At 43.2% G+C, this 15785-nt stretch overlaps 1 protein-coding gene across 4 annotated transcripts in view; it reads right to left on the bottom strand.

Moving 5' to 3' along the window:
* Positions 1 to 15785, bottom strand: part of GRIK1 (glutamate ionotropic receptor kainate type subunit 1) — a 959769-nt gene that overhangs the window by 264765 nt on the left and 679219 nt on the right. For 2 of the 4 annotated variants that reach the window (XM_086934009.1, XM_086934010.1), the window contains exons 9-10: positions 8550 to 8594; positions 1740 to 1853 (exon numbers count right to left, since the gene is read on the bottom strand). In XM_086934009.1, the coding sequence (XP_086790135.1) occupies positions 1740 to 1853; positions 8550 to 8594 (159 nt within the window). The remainder of the gene's footprint in view (positions 1 to 1739; positions 1854 to 8549; positions 8595 to 15785) is intronic. The other 2 variants (XM_086934011.1, XM_086934012.1) reach the window with 1 other exon arrangement.

The following is a 15785-nucleotide window of genomic DNA, read 5'->3' as shown; positions in this document are numbered from 1 at the left end:
CTGATCCCTTTAGTGCTTAGATTCTGTGTTTTGAAAACTAAGGGGCAGATTTACAAGCCACCTGTGCCACTTTTGCGTCACTTTTGACATGGGAAAAGTGACGCAAAAGTGGCGCAAGGGGCTTGTAAATCTGCCCCTAGGTGCTTCCAGAGGTGGTATCAGCGAGGGAAATTTGTTGTTACTTTCGAGTGACAACCAAGTACCTCTATGTCACCCAGACCTACCATAAAACCATACCTGGATCTAGCAGGGCAATCGCATCAGGAATTCTGAAAAGTCTCCTTGCCTTTTGTGTGACCACCTGTTTGACCAAACAGGAAACAAAAAACCTATTTCCTAGGCACCATGTTACAAATTATCTCATTCATCAGTGTGCTGCCTAGCCAGGGATCTTTGACATTCTTATGCTCTGGCTGTCATTTGGGGGTAGGTAGATAAATGTCATTAATTCATTTGGATTTTCTATAGTAAGATATTATAAATAACATGTTGAATTCCTTAAAGACTCATTTTTAGAAGCATAGAGTCAATATTATAGGGACGTTAGTATACCACATCATATACTATGTAGTGATGGAATCAAATTACACAGGACAAGGACATGTCATATTTTTATTGGCTATCTACTTTCTGGATATTAATCATACTTAAGTTCTGGTGCATGTACACATCTTTGGATAGACGTGATAAGTTTTGAGACCACTAATCAGCTTTTTAACCCCTTCACTGTGGCGGCTATTCTGCCGCAGTGCTAAGAGGCGGGGGGCCGCGCGGCGCGCCCATGCTGGTGACGGAACCGCTCCGTCACCAGCTGCGGTTGCGCTGTGCTCATGACGGAGCGGTTCGGTCACGGCCCCGCCCGCTCAATGGAACGCTCAGCGCACACGCAGAATCCCCGCCGCGCAGGCGTGCCGAGCGGGCAGTGACGGAACCGCTCTGTCATCAGCACAGCGCGACCGCGGCTGATGACGGAGTGGTTCCGTCACCAGCAGGGGAGGGGTTAAATTAAGAATGTTCCAAGCCTGCAAAGTTTGTAACAGATGCCCCCCCAAAAAGTCACAGATGTGGTGTACTGAGTCTCGACGACAGGTATATGTTTTACAAATGCCCTTTGTTAGAGGAGTACTGGTCTACAGTGGAAAAGACTATAAATGAAATGTTATCTGCTAACATAAAAATAAGCGTACTATTAATAATGTTGGGAGTAGAATATAAGCTGAGTCGGCCCCTTACTAGTGACAAGCAGGCCCTGCTCTTTTATCTAGTTCTCCTCGCTAGGCGAGAAATTTGTAAAAAAATGGATCGAAGCTGCCCCGCCCCTTGGGATAGACTGGAAACACGGCAGTAAAAAGTATTTATAAAATGGATACTGATTTGGAGAGTAATACATATTCTAAAATTTGGGAGGCTTTCCAGAACTGGAGTGGTATTACAAGAACCTAAGATCTATCTCTATCAATCCTATGATTACACCTGCGTGGTTCGCGTAACCAGGGCACTGGATGGGCACGTGCGCAGGGCTATTGAACTATCGCAAAAGCCTGGGGAGGTACAGAACGGCTGGCAGACTGTTATTTGCATACAATGGTGGTATGAGGACAAAAAAAGGTAAAAAAAGGAATGTTCCAAGCCATACAAATCAGTAAAACAAAATTCAGAGACATAAGTGCAGTAAAGCTGCACAAACAACAGCCTGTAAAAGAAGATGAAATCCATGGGCAGCGTGTAACACAGCTTACCAGAATGGTGGTGACTATCAGCGTGCGATTGGCTAACGAGTCCGTGATGTTGGTTGATTTGTCTTTTGAGCTCTCGGTCATGTTAAGGCCCATATTTGAATTCCAAAGCCCGATCTAAAGAAATGAAACAGAACAGAGGAATTACAGGCAGAATCTTGAGGTCTTTTCCCGGGATTGTGGTGCCATTTATTATCATTAGATGGGGAGAAACATGCCAAACCACCCTAAAGAAACCTGAAGAAAAGAATATGGCAGAAATATGTGTGCGATGAAGTGTTCAGTTAGGCATCAGACACTAAGGTGAGTTCTGAAATAGTATTTCATATGGAAATGTGAGAGTGGCACAAATTGGTGCTTAAATTTAAGAAATAGGTCATGGTATTATTTCATGGTGTGAGTGACCTAGTACGGTTTGCCTTACCACCATCATAACATCATCCGATAGCGTACCATGGATGGCCTATGCAGTGCATAATTTCAAAATATTTGTTGCAGGGGCCCAAAGTTTGTTTCGGGAGCCTGTTGTGCCACTGCTGAATACGGAGTTGGAGAACGCCTAGTCTTTGTCCTATGCATCTCTTACTTCTTCTTCTCCCTTTTACACCTTTCTCTCTTTTGCTCTGCTGCAAAGCCTCATGATGAGCATAAGTCCCACCCCCAAAAAATGAGCGACAGTGTCTGCCACAAATAGCAACCACAGGGACAAATTCAGAACTTATCTTAAAATATATTATGGGACATGTATCAGTACTTGCTGCAATACATGACAGAAACAAAAAAAAACAGGACAAGTGAACAGAAGTAACTCTTACGGAGGAACATCCCTGGAATATGCCAGCAATAGAAATTAATATGTCCCCTTGAGGCCAAAAGTTGGACTAAATGCAGTTTTACTGAGGCTCTTATGCTTCTGGGTCAAAATATGAGCACAGCCCTAAAGGTCAAACTCAGTTGTGATGAGTGCTTCAACCCTTGGGAACTTTAGCGATGTCTAAAAATGTTAATTTATGATTATATACATAAAAAATTAATGTCGACATTCGTGGTTCATGTGTTCACTAATTGGGAAAATATAACCTCTGGGTATGGAAAATGGCCTTTTATGATTCATGCCACTTGTTAGATAACAGATGGGGCACACACATTTTTTGTACAAATATTACAGAGAGAGAAAGCCACACCTGCAAACCATTTGTGAACGAGGGCCCTCGTTATGCTTCACGATGGCACCCCCCCCCCTCCCCCCTTTGTGGTGCAGTTCCAGCAAGCTGCAAATTATTCAAATAAGCTTTAAAAAGCAGGGCAGGATTTACCATGGATGTTTCCCTACACATCCCAGAGATGTACCACATTAATCCTTTCCATAACTTCCTGGCTATATTTGTTTCTTCTAACCCTATTTGTGTGGAACATAACAATGGGTAGTGTTAGCACATTTGTGACCTCTGACTAAATATACAATTTCGATTAATTGTTGCATGTAAAGAATGTTTCCAAGTAAAATTATCTTTTACCAGATCCTTCGAGCGTGATTCATGCTCTTTTCCACTTTATGCCCCAGGTATACATTTTCCATACAGATATAAATTTAAAAGCACTTTGAAGTGGGGAAGGTATTGCACTTATTTGGAACACCCACACATTTACAACACTGTCTCTGGTCAACGCATTATGTATCAAAATACTGCAGCAAGTGTCACCGATAGGCTGTAGGAATCAGGAATAACGTACATGAACCAGTGTCTCTGTACGGATTCCAGGATGTTATTCCCCATTTCTGGCCAGATAATTTGCCTGCTTTGACCAGTTGTTGCGTCCAGGTGAAATGTCCTGGTGCAAACAAGAGAGCTGCAACATTCCTACACTATTACTTCATCACCTGTACTCCTGGTGGAACCACTAACTTCCATTTCCGGCACCTCAGGGATTGTCGGGCCACTAATACTGAGGGTCATTGCATTAAACTTGTAGGGGTGAATGACCTCTCCACATGACCTAAGATGCTGATCTTGCCTTAAGGACTAATGTTTGGATTTTGTGTGCAGAGATCCACAGTTTCTGCTTCTCAGACTCTCCTGGATCCTAAAAAGCCTTTATTGACACACCCCTATGCTATGCATTCTGTAAGCTGCAGAATCCTATGCACAGACCACTGGGCCAGTCAGTCGTCAACATTTAGGACCAGTAGACATCTATAATGTAAATAGATGAAATACTAGAAATTTGTGGAAACAGGAGCAAATTAGGTTATTGCCTAAAGTGAAAAAAGTAAAAAGCTGCCTTATGTGTCATTGAGTTTGGCATAAGGTGACATTTTATTAATTATTTTTGCTAATTTGCAAAGATCTCATATGCAGAAGTTAATACACGTGCAAATACGCAAACCGGGGAAGGTCTGAAGGATGGTAGCATACAATGCTCCACGAGGAGCCTTCATTCCATTGTTTCCATTACCTTAGCATCAACTTGCTTCATCAACTTCACCTCATCATTCATTTTTAGCTCCACATCATCGCCTTGTCACTATCATTACCTTGACCAAAATACATTTATGCACGTAAAAGCAACAGATATGTTTAGGGTCATCAGGAAGATAAGGTTCAGGGTCTGAATTCAAGGGAAGGCTATGGTGAAAGTTAAGGTGACAGGTCTAAGTTGAGGGTCATGGTAAGAGACAGGTTTAAGGTTAGGACTAGGGAATGGTTAAGGATAGAATAATGGATAAGCATAGGGTTAGGATAGAGATAAGAGAATGAGTAAAGGTAAAACAGATGGTTTCTTGTCAGGTTAAGGATAAGGGAAAGTATAAGTGCAAGGATAATGATGAGGGTTTAGAGCTAGGATCAGAGTTAGGCTTTATGTAAGGATAAGGGAAAAGGTAAAGTTAAGGGTAAAGAATGAGTAATGATAAGGAAAGGTTTGGTGTTAGGATAAAAGAAAGTGATATTGTATTGGTAAGAAAAAGGGATAGGTTATGGTTAGGGCTAGATTTAGTTTATCGGTAAGTGTATGGGAAAATGAAAGGCAGGTGTAAGAGTATGGATAACGGTAAAAATGTTTCATAGTTTTAGGGTAAGATCTAGGTTTAGCATAAAGGTAAAACAAGAACATGGATAAGAATAAGGGAAAGGTTTAGAATTAGGACAAGGATAAAAGTGAGGTTTAGAGCTCGGATTAGGATTAGGGATAAGTAAAAGGTTATGGTCAGGATGAGACAAGTTTCAAATCTAGGATACGGTTGGTGAAATGGTAAGAGTTAGGAACATGGATAGGTTTGGGGTAAAGATAAATTCAGAGTTACGTAAAGTGAATGAGATAAACACATGAACACGTGGATAGGCTGAAGGTATGGCATACTAATTCTTGACCCCTTCGCTGCTCATGACGGAACGGTTCCGTCATGAGCATCGGTTGAGCTGTGCTCATGACGGAACCGTTCCGTCATGACCACACCCATTTGCATGGGGCCCCAGCACCGGAGGGGAATCGAGGGAGCATGGATGAGGTTAAAGAAAGGCAGACGAGCTACTGGGAGGTGGGGTGCTTTTGAAGAAGTACCCGCAGACTGATAAGGTAGTAACTTGAAAGATAGTATCATTGGACTCTTCCACATTGCTCATTGAAATGAACTCTTCTTCATTGTGTACTATGGAAGAAAGTTTAAGTTGGTTGTTCCTTGGCATCTCACTGCTGAATGTTAATGAGAGATGTCATGAGGTGGTAAAATATCCATGTTAGTTCTTTTATGTGGATGTGGTGGTGTGCCCAAAATCCACTGCAATGACATGAGAAACTTCGCATAGTTTACCAAACCATTGTCCATTGGTACCGACTTTCGGTCACCTTAGCCAATTTTAGGTCAGTGAGCTAGACATCAAAGTTTCTATAACATTGTCCTGAACAATTACAGTTGAACATTAGGTCTTCGATATAATGAAGCGCCCTAGAAAGGAAAAGTGTTTTGCATTAACCGTCATAATTTCTCTAAACACTGGCGGGAATATAACCCAAAAAAAACAGAAGACTAAATTCAGTACAGTGCATCACATTATAAAAGCAAAATAATACAGTTTAATACAAAAGAGGGTCAGGATGGCATCACTAGGAGGAGACTAAAAGGCTGTAGGTCACTAGAGATTTCTTTTGGGAGGATTGCAGTTTAGTGACAAATTCATACCATGACTTCCCTCTTAAGTGAACATCTCAAAAACTGTGGCACATCTTCTGAAGTTTGTCATTTATGGAAATAAGAGCCAGATTGTTTTCTTAGGTCAGGGTGGAGAGCGAATCCTCTTCACCAATTGTCTATTTCAAAAGAGGACCTTCAATCTCAAAACAAAGTCAAGATCAAAAGAGTTAGCATAGTTATCTCAGAAGAAGCGCATCTGCAGTGGCTGGAGAACCTTTCATATCTCACTATTTGGTTTGCTTATTATCTTATTCCTGCTCTTGCTTTTACTGAAGTTGAAAACGGATTATGGTATTGAATTCTCAGTGATGGTGTCTCACATGTGCACCCTGGTACTTTGGCCAGCAGATATTTTCCTGCAGCAACTATGGCTAAATATTTCCTTATACACCACACAGTGGCTGATGTATTTCCCATGTTGAGACAAAAATACCCTAGGGTATATTATAGCACATATGGTTTTGGTTTACTTGTGGGCTTTTACCTTTCTTGTCATGACTCTAATGAGTTTCGGATAATTTCAGCTTCCTTATTTTCTAAGGGAAATATGTATTCCAAATATAATTTTAAATGGTGCACAATTCCTTCATTGATTATAATTTCTAATATTGTCAATATTTCCGCTGTCAGAGAATTGCTTGAGTTTAAAATATGTTTTACTATATAGTGCGTGGGAAGTAGGATATTAATGTGGAACACTTCAATTCATATTTAGTATTTGCAGTGCACCATTGTTTTTTGCACCTGCCAAAACATAATATTTAGGACATTTCATCCAATAAAAGATTGACAACTTGATATAGTTACTACAAAAATAAATAAAACAAACTCTAAATGTAATGCACGTAGATGAGATACTGTGTGTAATCTATCCACCACATATATACTTTTTTCCACAATTTTTCCTAATAACGCTCGCCCAGAACGAAGGGGTACATTGAACCTTATGGTGAAAATCTTGCCTGGAAAAAGGCTCAGGGCCTGATGAACAAAGGGCCTCCGCACTTGTGGCGGAGGTGCAGCAGTCGTGGGTGAGTCTCCGCACTCAGGGTGGAATCTCCGCAATGTGCTGGCGACAATGCGCAGATTCCGCCCTGAGTGCGGGGACTCCCTCACGAATGCGGGCCTCCATCAGGAGTGCGGAGGCACTTTGCGAATCAGGCCATCAGCGTTTCAAGTAACCTCTCAAAGCGTCCTTTAGAGCTTGACCCTAAGTGGGAAAACCTTGTTTACTTTGTACTTTTGCAGGTTGAGCACAAGTCAAGATTTCTTAATTTCTTTCAGTGTTTTACCACCAGTGATGCTGGCAGTAAAATACAAGCCAAAACATCAGCAATAAATAACATTTGTAAAAATCTTTAATTTTGCCAGCACTACCACCATCAGCAGTAATCATTATCACTGATTTTAGAGAGTGGTGTAGTGTTTCTGGGAGCAATCATCGTTGGTCATTTTCTGAAGCCACCTTTAGGAGTAAAAAGGTTCCAGAGACCTTGCTGATATGACCAGTAAATATGTGGTATTCCCAGGTCATCTGCTGGCATTACAGATGCATTCTGCGGTAATACCGGTGAAGTGTAATAATGGTGCAGAGCTGAAAATTGGTTTATAGAGGGGCTAAATCAGGTAGCAAAGGCTATGGCAAGGGCAAGGTGATCAGCCATTGTCCTGCAAGGCTCTGCCAGCAATTCTATTTAAAAACGCTATTCAAGCAGTAAAAATCAATTGAAAATGTAATGCCATAGCACTTTCAAAATGAATAGTATGGCAAATGATATTGTTTGTCCTCTTCCCGTATTAATTTGATTATTTCCATCAAAGGAGCTGAGCTAAATACACGAAAATGCCAAATTCATAGAAAGTAGCCACTCATCATGTTTTACCCCTTATGACATCACAGGGCTGGCCTCTTGGCTCACCATTAGCTCTAAACAGGCTCCTGGTATTGGTCAGAAGCAGGGGGAGATCAAGGAGAGCAAATTACAAAAAAAGTAAACGGCTCTGATTGGCTCGTGTATGTTCTATTTGTATTGGCCCTCTTGGAACCCCCCAGACCAAGGGTGGTAAGGGCAGAGCCAAGGGTACCAGAAATTAAGTTAGGAGCGTCAGCTGCTACCCTGGCTACATCCTAATTGACAACCATGGCTAACTATAGTTTTCAATGCTGCACAAATGTGTACAGCATGTCGGCGCTGCACGCTCAACGCGTAGGCCTTCACCAGACTAAGACCAACCTTCAGCTGACTTTGCATCCTCCCACCCTGCAGCAAACTGCATTGCTCTTCTTCTTGAAAATAACTCATTAAATCTTGTGTGTATCACACAGGGAATTGCCTGCTGCAGGGGCAGCTGAACTCAGATAGTGATCAGGGCTGGACGTCCGAGCGCCCCATCCGTCTCAGGAACACTCTCATACACTCGGATTTATTCCTGTTCCATCACATCCCTCGGATTTATAAGCTGCGGGGCAGGAGGCCTCAAGAGGGAAACCATTTTATCACACATGTAGCATTTGTGATAAAGTAATGCCTCTAAACTGCAATCCGTGACTGCGGCAGAACCCAAGCTATGGGTTTTGAAACACAAGTGAAGGGTGTATTGCAAACTAGATGTGTACAAACCTTCCTCCATACTTTATTTAACCGACTGGGTGAATCACCAGGAACCTTGGTGTGGAGAAAATGAACAAATGAAACACATGATTTAATTAACACTGCAATTAGAGCCCAGAGTTAATGATTGTCGTACACTGGAATTGTAGCGCATGAACATGTGTTAAAAAACCTAGGAAAATATTGGCACAATATGCAAGTCCACACTAAAATAAATTTGTATTAATGCAAGAGTCCATCATATTCCAACATTGATTAAAGACACCACCAATGGTTGTCAAAGGATTACTTTACCACTTAAGGCCCAATTGCGAGCTGTGTACACACAGTCATGCCATTGGTATCAACGGGGCATATTACCAAGCAATAGCGATAATTATCGCTATTGCTTGGTTAGCGTGAAAAAATTACCGCCGAGCTGCGGCGATTTTTATCGCAGATAAACCTTGGTATTACCAAGGTTTATCGCAAATGCGATAAAAATCGGCCGCAATGCATGAATATCGCTGAAAAGTCAGCGATATTCATGCATTAGCGAGCTAACGCTCTTAGCCATGTTATCCACCTCCCATTGGATAACATGGCTAAGAACTGCTCAGGGCAGGTGTTACCTTTTGGAGATATTCACGCTTAGCGTGAATATCTCCAAAAGTTGGTAATAGGAGATAGCGATCTTAGCGACTGTTTCCAGTCGCTAACATCTTGGACGCCCACTTTGCATGTCATTAGTGATAAATATCACTGACATGCAAAGTGGGGCCCAAGATGGTCGCTATCTCCTACTAGCTGTCGCTAACTGGTGTTAGCAACAGCTAGGTAATAGGGAGATAATTTTATCTCCGCTTTCTTGGCTTTTAAAGCCAAAAAAGCGGAGATAAACCCCCTTGATAATATGCCCCAACGTTACCAGGTGGTTTACCACTCGTTTTACCAAAAAATTGTAAATTTGAGGCCTAGAGTGGGGAATAATATGCGAGTCCTAAGATTACCAGGCCATTTACCACTTGTCTTCCTGAATTCTGGGCTTTTATCCACTCAAATTTTCCACCTTGCTCTCCGCAGATGAAAAATGTGAGCAGACAGAAAGGTGACATGACCAGATGCAGTTCCACACCCAATAAAAACTGTAATGGTGTGGGGATGGTAATTCCACCGTAAACCCATTGAATACTACTCAGGACACTTAATACATATCAGCATGGCTCTGCTGAGAGCTGGAAACAGCAATGGAAACATATTTCATATCTGGTCCTCAATTGCACAGAGCTACCAAGCTCAATAAGACAAACAATTGTGCATGACGTTCTTGTGGTTTCGATTACCATCATTTTAAACAACAAATAAGGGAACTCTTTCTCGTTACACAGTTTTCCAAATATATGAGCTAGAAAGCATGGGTTTGGCAATCAGGTCTAAAGAGAATGTATTAAATATTCCAATACTCCAGGGACTACCCAAGAATCCAGGACCACAAATCCTCAACAGAAGCTAAAATGCCTATTAATAAAAGAACTAGGCCTGGGTGGAGTTCGCAGAGTTCCACTACAGGGAACTCTTTAAAGTGACAAATAAAACTCTGCCGCACTACGTGAAGTTCCGCAAGCAGTGGAGTGCATTACGTTGAGCTGTTCAGGCTGATTTTTAGTGCCACGTGTGTGTCCCACGCTGTAAAATCAGCATGAATTGCACCACGCGCAGCGCAAGAGGGCGCTGCTACTTTCTGCCACTCAAGTAGATGTTCTACTCAAGTGGCAGCTTCCCCAACGTGAGCGGATGGTGTCTCAACGCGAGCCAGAGCGACAATCAGCTACCACCCGTGTAGAGAAATCTTGCCAGGAGGTGGTCTGGAGTAAGATTTTCCTCTCTCGCGCTCGCCAACTTAACATTGGCAAGCGCGAACGAGGAAAAAAGTTCCCTCCTTGGAGTTTTTCGGAACTCCGCGTTCTACATAGAGCGGAAAAAAACTCCAGCTCAGGTCTAAAAAAACACAGCACTGCTTCCTCTGGGCTGATTATGGGAATTGTATTTTTTTTTACAGTCCCCACTGAGTTCAGCTCTTCCTGTCTTCTAGTCCTGCAAAGAGCCCTAGTCCTTCAGCTGTTTGCACACATTGAATATACGCCACGATTTACATGCAGAATGCTCGCATACAACCGTCTACTACTTTATGCTTCATTACTGGGCACAATTGAGTGCAAATAAAAATAAACACAAGATGTCACACAGTCACTGCTAACACTAATTGAGCTTGATAACTTGAAATACAGCATAAATTATTTAGCAAATTTTGATGCCAACTCTTCAAAGAAAATCTTATTCTTCACTTATAATAGATCTTAAAATATCTACAATTAAGGACTAATGTCTGTTTCCTGGACACTTTGAGGAAGATCATTAGGTTCACATAAGGCATTTTAACAATTACTCACCAAATTGAAACTGTGCTGTTGCATTGAAAAAGCGTATTGATTGGGAAACAGGCTCACTCTAAGATTTTGCTCCCAGCCGGAAATATTTATGAAAACTGGCAGCTTTCTAAACAGACCCTCCAGCCTTTCGCGATTTCGCGATTCACGAAAAAATCGCGAAATCAGCTGGCAAGCGCGACGGGCGCGATATTTACCTAACTGCCCGCGAAAATAACTCTCCCGGTAGGCATGAAAAAATGATGCAATTTCATTGGTTGTGCGCCCATACGTCATCCCGTCAAACGGCGCTATTAGATGCCTGCTTCCTCCTTTGTTTACAAAAGTTATGAAAGAGGAGCGAGGCGAGGAAAGTATCGCTTCTCTTCAGCTTGCAGGGACTGGAAAGAATAAAAAATTACGATTCCAGCTCGGGGACGGGAGGGGCGCGCAGAGAAGGGAAAGGACTGTCTTTTCCTTCTTGCACACAGAAAACGCCGTGTCTGCTTTGCCGCTTCAACTGCCCTCCCCCTTTCTTTCTTCCTCCCTTTTCTTCCCTCTCTTTGTGTAGCAGTTTCTCTCCTACTGAAATCCCTGCCTTCAGAAACGGTTCTCCCAGTCTCTTTTCTTCGTTCCTTGATTTGTGCACTTGTGAAATGGATCCAAAAAAGAAAAACATGTAATTGACGTCTTTTTGTGATATTTTACAATTCCAGAGTAGTGCTTGAAATAGATAAATAGAAGTGCAGGTACTCTGTAACAAAGTACCTGCTTGTTTCTGAGAAGTGCCGGTACTCTCTCTCTCTCAATATAAAAAAGTGCTGTGTACTACGTACTGGACAGTACCGGCCCAATGAAAGCAATGTTCCAAAGTGAAGCTGTGGGAAAGAAAGGTTCAAAACATGAAAAATAACTAAATAAAGCCAAACAGAGTGATAGCAAAGTGGGCAGATTGATTTTATTCATACCTAAACACATTTGCGCCACTCTACAGAGTTTGCCAGTGAAGCTCTTCTTTTGTTTACTTGTCTTTCTTTGAATAGCGTTGTTTTCCCCCTGGCGGGAACTAGTGCACCAGTGCGGGAGGCACTGCAACACATGGATTGGAAAACAAAATGTGTACTGCGTCTCGGTGTTCAGGGAATTGGTCTTTTTATTATACTGCTTACATTCTGTAAGGATATAAGCAATGGACATTGAAATGGGTCCATTCTGTGCCCTTAACTTTTCAGGCAAAAGCACTCACTGATTTCTGAATAGTGAGTGTAAAAGCGTTAAAATAACCATGTTTTTCCTGCTTACATTTCACATGCTTTACTTAATTTTGTATTCCCTATGAGTATTTGCTTTTTCCAGGATAATGTTACTTTTTTTGGCAGGCAGGATATTGCTCTTGTCTAGTGTGTCATTTAAATTGAGCCGCATCCAGGTGTTTATAGCGGGCACAATTGGGTTATAGACTAGTTGAGGCAGTGCGAGTTTCTCTCAGTGGGGGAGAGGATGTGACACCATGTTCAGAGCTACTAGATTTGGAACTGGGGAACCTGGTTCTGAAGGATGATTATTGCGAGATGTCTGCCCTGTCAGCACTACCCATAAAAGGGAGTCAGTGCACGCAACACAAGAAGAGGCTGTACCTCTGCACCCAGGGAGAGATGGGGGTCTGTGTGACTGCACCCAGGGAGCAAATGGGGGCTGTGTGACTGCACACATGGAGCAAAGGGGAGCTGTGCGACTGCACCCAGGGTGCGGTGAAAGTGGTGCCCCGGCAGGGGTGCACTCATGGGCGCTAGAAAATCACAGGGAGAAATACACCCCCTCCCACAAGGTTAGTAGGTTAGTAGATAGGAGCTGTGCTTCTGTAGAGCTGCAGAAACTTTAACCACGCCTATTTCAATGAGGAATACTATGCTAAAACAGGTTTTATTGATTTACGGCTGAAAAGGAATTATTTCGAGTAAAATAAAGTGCCGCAATAATGCCGCTAAATTTACATTTTTGTGCCGCTAAATTTACATTTTTGTGCCGCTAAATTTGCACTTTTATGCCGCTATATCCTGGGGGGTCTGTCTAAAGGCCCTAGGTTAGCCTGCTTCGAAGAATTAACCATTTTGTCATACTGGTCAATTACTGTGCAGGGCGTTATATACATTTACTACCCAGGATCACAAAGAAACCTAGATGTCAGAAAGGTGGGACAGTCCCTGCAGATTCAAGTTTGGAGCAAAAAAAAAAACACAAATGGAAAAGTAGATAGAAAATACATTGATTTATGGCACGTTCAAAAATGTTTTTGTGAAAATGTTTTTTTTTTTAACAGCAATCATGGGACAGACACAGACGGAGACATATGTTGTTTACTTCTGTGAAATGACTTTGATTGTATTAATAGTATCTCAGAAGGCTTATTTTAACGGAGAGCCATTTTACTGGCATCATTTCATTATTCTTGGGGCTATAAGCTAATTAAAGCGTGGTATTACTGGAGCAGAAATGAAACAACAGTACAAAAATCACAAAGGTTTCCATTGGTGGATAGTCTTACAAATTATGAACTAGATTTAAGTAGTGTAAGTAATTATGAATTAATAAAACTAGCATCACAGAAACATTTCATAAAGCACACAGCCAACCAAAGCCAGTGTCAGGATAAGTTTGGATATATATACTGCCAGAAATCAATTGGATCTAGCACTATCATGTCAATAAGCTAAGATCACCACACTACCTGCGCCGCAGCTCCGATGCCCACCGATGCCTGTATCTCGACATGGGTGACTTTCCAGACTCATTGGCACCATACTGCTGAATAGATTCGCCGCCTCACTGCCGCCTCAACTCCCTTGCCTGCCCGGATTCAACACCTCGCCTCTTCGCGGACTCGACGCCTCGACTTCCCCGTAGCAGTAATGAGCTGGCCTTACCTTGGCCATTGATGACTCACCTCCACGACGCCATGCACCATCTTTTGATTTCATTTATCAAGGTACTGTTGCTTGGGGTTCTGTGTGACTCCATGGTTGGCCCGCGTACCTTGCAGTTGGTACCGTACTATGAGTTTGCACCTGTCACAACGTCTTAATTGCCCCAGTGGGAGCTATATGTTTCCATGAGCTGTATTTTTGCAGTAACGCTTTTAACCCTTCCATGCTCATGACGAGCTCAGGTTGTCATGACCACACCCGTTTTTATTGTGGTCCAGCACAGGAGGGGGATATCGATCGCAGCCAAGGTGTTAAAAGTCATATTTTGAATTGTGTTTGTTGGATTTGTGTCATTTTCAAGTCAAGTCAAGTCAAAGATTTATATAGCGCGCTACATACCCGGAGGGTCTCAAGGCGCTTGAAGAAGGGTGGGGAATTACTTGTCGAATATCCAAGTTTTAAGTTGCTTTCTGAATGCTAGGTGGTTCTGAGTGAGACGAAGGTGAGTGGGGAGTGAGTTCCAGGTTTTAGCTGCGAGGTAGGAGAAGGATCTACCTCCCATGGTGGTTTTATTGATGCGAGGTACGGTGGCAAGCGCTTGGTTGGAGGAACGTAGTTGGCGAGAGGGGGTGTAGAAGGAAAGTCGTGTGTTGAGGCATTCGGGTCTAAGTTCGTAAAGTGCTTTGTGTGCGTGGGTTAGGAGGCGGAAAGTAATCCTCTTATTGACGGGGAGCCAGTGGAGGTTTTTCAGGTGATTAGAGATGTGGTCTTTACGTGGGATGTCTAGTATGAGTCTGGCTGATGCGTTCTGGATGCGTTGGAGTTTTTTCTGGAGTTTTGCAGTGATACCTGCGTATAGGGTGTTTCCGTAGTCCAGGCGGCTTGTAACCAGTGCGTGGGTGACTGTTTTTCTAGTGTCAGTGGGGATCCAGCGAAATGTTTTTTTGAGCATGCGAAGAATGTTGAAGCAAGATAATGAAACAGCGTTGACTTGTCTGTTCATAGAGAGTGAGGAGTCCAGGATGACGCCCAGGTTCCGTGCGTGGTCCGTCGGGATGGGTGCTTTTCCAAGGGCCTCTGGCCACCAAGAGTCATCCCAGGCGGAGGGGGAGGTACCTAAGATAAGGACTTCTGTTTTGTCTGAGTTAAGTTTCAGACGGCTGTGCTTCATCCACTCGGCTACATCTTTCATTCCTTCATGAAGGTTGGTTTTGGCGGTGTTAGGGTCTTTGGTGAGTGATAGGATCAGTTGAGTGTCATCAGCGTAGGAGATGATGTTGAGGTTGTGTTGGCGTGCGATGGCCGCGAGGGGGCTCATGTATATGTTGAAGAGGGTGGGACTGAGTGAGGACCCTTGTGGTACGCCGCAGATGACTTCAGTGGCCTCTGAGTGGAATGGTGGGAGGCGGACTCTCTGGGTTCTTCCGGTGAGGAACAAGGTGATCCATTCCAGTGCTATTCCTTGGATTCCGATGTTTCTGAGGCGCTGTAGAAGGGTGCTATGGCAGACTGTGTCGAAGGCTGCGGAGAGGTCGAGGAGGATGAGGGCGACTGTGTCTCCATTGTCCAGTAGAGTTCGAATGTCGTCTGTTGCTGCGATGATTGCGGTCTCAGTGCTGTGTTTGGCTCGGAAGCCGGACTGTGAGGAGTCGAGGGATTTGTTGGTTTCGAGGAAGACGGCGAGCTGGTTGTTGACAGCTTTCTCGATGACTTTGGCCGGGAATGGGAGGAGCGAGATGGGGCGGTAGTTTTTGAGTTCGGTGGGGTCAGCTGTGGGTTTTTTCAGAAGGGCGCTGAGTTCGGCGTGTTTCCAGCTTTCTGAGAAGGAGCCGGATTTGAGGGAGCAGTTGATGACGTCTCGAAGGTGTGGTGCTATGATGGAGTCTGCTTTGTTGAAGATGTGGTGAGGGCAAGGG

This window comes from Lissotriton vulgaris, chromosome 8 (assembly GCF_964263255.1).
Source record: "Lissotriton vulgaris chromosome 8, aLisVul1.2, whole genome shotgun sequence".
Classification (NCBI taxonomy): Eukaryota; Metazoa; Chordata; class Amphibia; order Caudata; family Salamandridae; genus Lissotriton; species Lissotriton vulgaris.
Note: the sequence above shows the minus strand (reverse complement) of the source record. Positions and strands in the feature narration are given on the sequence as shown.